A 7,591-nucleotide genomic window follows, 5' to 3' on the forward strand; every position below is an offset into this window, starting at 1 on the left:
ATGTTTGAAAACATGAGAGTAGCAGAAAAGATGCCTCATGCAGTGCGACATCACCTTAGCATAGAGTTGATCAGGCTGTTGATTGTGGCCTGTGGAATGTTGTCCCAATCCTCTTCAAATGCTGTGTGAAGATGCTGGATATTTTTATTTAACTCGGCAAGTCAGTTAACAGCAAATTCTTATTTAAAATTGCGGCCTACAAAGAAGCAAAAGGCCTCCTGCAGGGGCTGGAATTAAAAATAAAAATATAAGACAAAACACACCATGACAGGAGAGACACCACAACACTACATAAAGAAAGACCTAAGACAATACAGCATGGCACTAACAAATGACAAAACAGCATGGTAGCAACACAACATGACAACAACACTGTAGCAACACATGGCAGCAGCACAACATGGTAGCAGCACAAGCATGGTACAAACATTGTTAGGCACAGACAACAGCATAAAGAGCAAAAAGGTAGATACAACAATATGTCACACGATTCAGCCACAAGTGTCAGAAAAAGTGTCCATGATTTAGTCTTTAAATGTAGAGATGGAGATAAAACGGGAACTGGAACACGCTGTTGTACATGTCGATTCAGAGCATCCCAAACATTCTCAATGCGTGACATGTCTGGCGAGAATGCAGGTCATTCCAGAGCTTATGCCTGCCCATACCATCACCCCACGGCCACCATGGGGCACTCCATTACCAAAGTTGACATCAGCAAACTGCTCGCCCACACAATGCCATACACGTGGTCTGCGGTTGTGAGGCTAGTTGGACCTACTGCCAAATTCTCTGAAACGACGTTGAACATTACATTCTCTGGCAACAGCTCTGGTGGACATTCCTGCAGTCAGCATGCCAGTTGCACGCTCCCCCACAACTTGATATATCTGTGGCATTGTATTGTGTGACAAACTACACATTTTAGAGTGGCCTTTTATTTTCCCCAGCACAAGGTGCATCTGTATAATAATCATGCTGTTTAGTTATCTTCTTGATATGCCACACCTGTCAGGTGGATGGATTATCTTGGTACAGGAGAAATGCTCACTAACAGGGATATAAATACATTTGTGCACAAAATTTAAGAGAAATTAGCTAGTTGTGCATAATTATGGACAATTTCTGGGATCTTTTATTTCAGCTCATGAGACATGGGACCCACACTTTACATGTTGCATTTATATTTGTGTTCAGTGTACAAACATAAGTAACACCATGGAAGTCAAAATATTAAATCATCACATTTTAAATCAACATTACAAACATTTCAGCCCACTAAAAGTCCTCATATGGTGTGATAAAAATTAATCTGATCATTTAGAATTATTAATTGTTATGAGCAGGTTACAGACTGCCGGATCTGTCAATCAGGAACAAGATGTGGGGCTCAGACATTAGAAAAAAGTCCTCCTAATTGCAATCGTTCTGTCTTTATCCAATGAATGCGCCACATAATTTTTACACTGATGCCTCAGGTGTCCAAAAATAGAGAATTAAATTGCTTTTTGGACCATGTTATTACTATTTTAGAACAATTCCATGAGTTAGTGTAGTAGTTATCATAGAAAAGTTTAAACCAGCCCAACCCCTCTCTCCACATCTGTCCCAGTCTAGGGTATTTCAGAGAGTGAAACTGGGTCGTCACTACTTAACACAGAAATAAAGTCATTATTCCGACAAACCCCACCTGAAATTTAAGACCAAAAAGCTAATTTGTCTACGGAATTTTTACTTTGTGGCTGTGTTATCAGTTGGAGTTGTGGGAAAATGTTGATATTACTCCAGTGCTAGCCTCTCTAGACTGGCTTCCTGTTAAGGCAAGGGCTGATTTCAGGATTTTACTGCTAACCTACAAAGCATTACATTGGCTTGGGCCTACCTAGCTTTCCGATTTGGTACGCTACGGTCACAAGACACAGGCCTCCTAATTGTCCCTAGAATTTCTAAGCAAACAGCTGGAGGCAGGGCTTTCTCCGAAAGAGCTAAATTTTTATGGAATGGTCTGCCTACCCATGTGAGAGACGCAGACTCGGTCTCAACCTTTAAGTCCTTACTGAACACTCATCTCTTCAGTAGGTCATATGATTGAGTGTAGTCTGGCCCAGGAGTCTGAAGGTGAATGGAAAGGCTCTGGAGCAACGAAACGACCTTGCTGTTTCTGCCTGGCCGATTCCCCTCTCTCCACTGGGATTCTCTGCCTCTAACCCTATTACAGGGGCTGAGTCACTGGCTTACTGGTGCTCTTCCATGCCGTCCCTAGGAGGGGTGTGTCACTTGAGTGGGTTGAGTCACTGACGTGATCTCCTGTCTGGGTTGGCGCCCCCCCTTGGGTTGTGCCGTGGCGGAGATATTTGTGGGCTATACTCGGCCTTGTCTCAGGATGGTAAGTTGGTGGTTGAAGACATCCCTCTAGTGGTGTGGGCGTGCTTTGGCAAAGTGGGTGGGGTTATATCCTGCCTGTTTGGCCCTGTCCGGGGGTATTATCGGATGGGGCCACAGTGTCTCCTGACTCCTCCTGTCTCAGCCTCCTGTATTTGTGCTGCTGTAGTTTGTGTCGGGGGTTTTATATTTGGAGTACTTCTCCTGTCTTATTCAGTGTCCTGTGTGAATTTAAGTATGCTCTCTCTAATTCACTTTCTCTCTCTCGGAGGACCTGAGCCCTAAGACCATGCCTCAGGACTACCTGGCATGATGACTCCTTGCTATCCCCAGTTCACCTGGCCGTGCTGCTGCTCCAGTTTCAACTGTTCTGCCTGCGTCTATGGAACCCTGACCTGTTCACCGGACGTGCTACCTGCCCCAGACCTGCTGTTTTCAACTCTCTAGAGACAGCAGGAGCGGTAGAGATACTCTTAATGATCGGCTTTGAAAACCAACAGACATTTACTCCTGAGGTGCTGACTTGTTGCACCCTCGACAACTATTTATTATTTGACCATGCTGGTAATTTATGAACATTTCAACATCTTGGCCATGTTCTGTTATAATCTCCACCCGGCCACCCCTCATAACCTGGTTCCTCTCTAGGTTTCTTCCTAGGTTCTGGCCTTTCTAGGGAGTTTTTCCTAGCCACCGTGCTTCTACACCTGCATTGCTTGCTGTTTGGGGTTTTAGGCTGGGTTTCTGTACAGCACTTTGAATACATTTAAATACAATTTACATTTAAATACATTTGACTTGATTTGAGTGAAACTGAGATTTGCATAGGCAGGGTTGGGTGGTTCTGCTTGTCCCAGAATAGAGCAGCACTGGCACCAGATGTTCATTCTGTCCCCAGGGGGTTGAAGGTAGAGAAAACCCAGGGAAGCTACAGTATAGACCACACATGGTTAAAAACCATAGAAGAAACAATTTAATAAAATCATATTAGTAAATAAACATTTGAAATAAACAAGTTATGGAAATGTACTGTTTAGCAGTGTGATCTCTGAGAGCAGATATTAGGTTAGGTGCCCTTTTAATCAAAATGTGTATGAAATGTGCTGCCTTCATTAGACAGTGATCACAGGAATCGTGATTAAAGTAACTTTTGTGGTTATATTTAAATTAAAACAAGCTGTATGTGATCTCAGAGGAAAGAAGACATGTACAACTTAATCTCAAAGTAGTTAATTTAGCACACAGCACTAATGATATTATCCACTATTACACTGTAACAGTCAGCTCTAAAACACTGTTTCCAGAACTAGCACCATGTGGGGACTCTCTAGACCCCTACAATGGCCTCTCCTGTCTCTAGACAACAGTGACTTTTCTGGAATGCGGCGGAATTCACTGATATCGTCGAGGACCACCCTGCAGGTGTACACCTCTCCCCTTTCCCAGCGTGCCTTGCTCAGGGTGCTGTAGCGGAGAGGAAAGAAGAGACACTGCATTATCAGTTAACACCTTTCATATAAACAATACACACAGGATAAACAACTAGTTACACTTAATCTATAAAGATATTCAGTCCAGGACTAGGCTTAATGTGTCTGGCAAACTGCCTCTGATTCTTCAAAGACATGCAGTAAACAGATACACTCCATTACCTCATCAGGTATATGCTTAAACATTACAATGCACAACTGATCATGACCTAGGGCTGTATATCCATGGCTTATTAAAGGCTGAGTGCATCTCATGTATGGTAAAAACAGCATCCAAAGAAGAGTCAACACTATGCCTTGTCTTATACACATTAACATGAGCATTTAAAATCTCACCCCTGTGTTGCTTACATACTTCATCTCAAGTAACTCCATTATGTTCTCTAAGCAAATGTCTTCCAACAAGTCAGCTTTTTCTTTCAGTTACGTACAGTTTTTGACCCACAACCAAAACTGGAATTCGAGTGGACTTGCTTCTTTAAGTCATCTTCTTCAACACAATACATCCCCCTGCCTATCATAGAGCAGAACTGTCTCCATGCATTTCTCTTGACAGACTTCGTGACCCTACATACTAAAGTTATTTTTGTTTGGCGACCAATTAGATTCTCGGGAATCAAGTTCCGACACAACACTCTGTAAGCCCTATTTATTTCTCCAATAGCTGCAGTGCACCCTTCAGTCCACCAGGAAACAAACTTCCTTTTCTCACACTCTTCACTCACTGGTACGTAGAAACTCACAGCACTCAATATCAGAGAGGTCACAGAAGCAGCAAATACATCAACCGGCCTCTCCAAAGACAACTCTCCAACAGACTTTAAGTAGTGATCCCTTTTTCCCCAGTCTACTTTATGAAATCCCCATCTTGTGAACAGGATCCCATCTGGAATAGTGACATCAAAGTTCATGGAAATGATCCCTTCCAACATTCGAATCATCCATTCCATTCACACATAGATGCAATAGAGTTAGAAGCCAGTGTGAGGTCCAGGCAGGATGTAACCCCTCTAACAACATCGACTCTGGTACCACATCCATCGTTAAGACATACTAATGCTTTGTGTCCATCATATATTCCACAATAGTAAAATTAGCATCTGTATGTGTGCTTCCTCCATAAACTATTATGTGTATTAAAGTTGCCGCACCATATCTCTCTGGACGCCAATTCCCCTGATATTTCATCACACATCGCTACAGACAGTTGTAGAAAATTGGGCAACTTAATTTTACTACCTGCAATGTATATTTCCACCATCACACATTCATATTCAGATGGGACAGGTATATTACGATACACAAGACCATCCCTTATGAACATAGCACAACCACCACCCTGTCCAGTTGACCTATCCGATCTGATTGAACAATAAAACAGGAATAGTAAAGTCAAGATGTGGTCAAAGGTTTGAACTCTAACTCAATTATATATTTCTTAAACTCCTGACCGTTAGCGCAACACATTGTTCATGCCACACCCTTCTATATTCCAGCACCTTCTCAGTCTTTAAATGATTCCAGCTGAGGCTTGTTTACCAATCAAGGCTATGATTGGCTGGACAATCAGCTCTCAACCTTTTTCGAGGTCAGCTGCTCACACAGATCTCTGTGGGACCATGAAAGTCTGTTTGCATAGAGAGGACACTTTGCATTGGCAGCACATGCTTCAGTGGTCTGGGAGTGTTTATAACCCTGTGAGTTTAACACTTCATGACTGAGACCTGTTTTTCATGACAACAGAACCCACATCAACAATGACTTTTATCACCATCTTCATCTGGACACTTGCCCTCTACTTCAAGGGTGAATAAAATTCCATGTTTCTATAATGAAAAGTAATCAGTCTGAGTGAACTGATAGTTAATAATGCGTTATTAATACCTGGTGATACAATTATTTGCTCTCTGTTTCAGACTCTAGAGGACAGATCATTGTGACTCAGACTCCTGCAGTGAAAGCTGTTCTCCCAGGACACTCAATTTCTCTAAACTGTAAAGCCAGCAGTAATGTGTATGGTGATTGTCTCAATGGTCAGTCATCGGGCCATCAGTGTCTATCCTGGTACCAACAGAAACCAGGAGAAAAGCCCAAACTCATGATGCTCCCAGGGAACACACTCTATTCTGGGACTCCATCTAGATTCAGTGGCAGTGGATCTGGGAGTGACTTCACTCTGACCATCAGTGGAGTCCAGGCTGAAGATGCAGGATATTACTACTGTCAGAGTTACCACAGTGGTAATGTGTTCACACAGTGATACAGAGCCGTACAAAAACCTCCCTCAGTCAGACTGCACAGTGACTGTACTGATACAGCTGGGACCTACTGCAGGTGCTGAGGGGAGGAGATGATCCAGTACAATGACACAGTGTGTAGTAGAGCTGAACAACAATAGAGTCAAACTAGAGCTATTTGTAGAAGACCTTAGATCATAACTGATCACTAAATGTTTCTCCTGACCATTAACTACATGTTGACTCTGTTGAGTAACTCAAGGAAAACCCTCAACCAATCTGAATAGAGATGATGTGCAATGATCCAAACCCCTAAAGATGACCTGTGTTTTGAATACACCCCTGGACAGTGAGGGTCAGGGTGCTGCTCCAGCTGTACAGACCGTCCTTCTCCAGGATCCTGCTTTTGGCTGGTCCACTTTCCAGCTCAAGGTCCAGTCTGAGGGGAAGCTCTTGTTGGCCAGACATGTCAGTGTGGCTGTTGTTATACTGGACAGCTCCTCACTAGAGGGGGGCAGGACGGTCAGGTTAGGGGAACTGTTCCCTAGAAGAAACACAACTCATCAAAAACATCAAAACACAGTACACTTTGGAAATTACTTCTAAAACTGTATATGAATATAAAAGTTATATTGCTGAAAGATGTAGAGAAAACCTAAACAGCAATATGATATTAAACAAATTACAAGTATAAAGTATACAAGTATGTGTTTAATTTTAGCATTACTTTGCCATACAGATGTGTTTTTAGGAACGTATCTGATCAGAAAACTCATATTAATAGTATTTGCAGAAGCCAAGCAGTTGGACACAAACAAAACGTAGACCATTTATCTTCACATTAATATTGTGGCTATCATAAACTCAATGAAATGATGACTACTGTCAGGATTTGGCCAGGGTTGTTCCGGTTTTTGGTCACTAGATGCCCCCATTGTGCCTTTTGACCTTTTGTTTTCCCTTGATCCCCATTATTATTTGCACCTGTGCCTCGTTTCCCCTGATTGTATTTAAACCCGTTGTTTTCCTCTGTTCTTTGCTCTGTTTTTTGTTCTTGTTTGTTTTTGAGTATCTTTTGAGGCTTTTTGTGCTATACCTTCCACCTTGTGGATTTACCTTTTTGTCTTGGAGGATTACCTTTGTTCTTGTGGAATTCCTTTTGAGGTTGTGGAGTTACATGTTTTCCTGAAGAACTTCACTTTTTACTTCATTAAATACACCGTCTCAAGTACTGCTGTGTCTGCCTCATCTTCTGGGTTCTGCCGACTATTCGTGGCTCAGTTGGTTAAGTGACTGTTTCTCACTCCGGAGACCCGGGTTCGTAACCGGGTCCTGACAGACTACAATAACAGATACCATACTTGTCGTACCAGAATATTTGAAAGAAGGCTCAGTCAACAGCAATATATGACAATATATAAACGTCCCTTTTTCAGGACCCTGTCTTTCGAAGATAATTCATAAATATCCAAATAACCTCAC

At 42.4% G+C, this 7,591-nt stretch overlaps 1 gene segment (V, D, J or C); it reads left to right on the forward strand.

Moving 5' to 3' along the window:
• Positions 1-5,513: 5,513 nt before the first annotated feature.
• On the forward strand, positions 5,514-7,340 carry LOC127906824 (immunoglobulin kappa variable 3-15-like). The segment is given in 2 exon segments: positions 5,514-5,678; positions 5,789-7,340. Coding segments are annotated over 2 exon segments (417 nt in total).
• The last annotated feature ends 251 nt before the right edge of the window (positions 7,341-7,591 follow it).

Source organism: Oncorhynchus keta, chromosome 13 (genome assembly GCF_023373465.1).
Source record: "Oncorhynchus keta strain PuntledgeMale-10-30-2019 chromosome 13, Oket_V2, whole genome shotgun sequence".
Taxonomy (NCBI): Eukaryota; Metazoa; Chordata; class Actinopteri; order Salmoniformes; family Salmonidae; genus Oncorhynchus; species Oncorhynchus keta.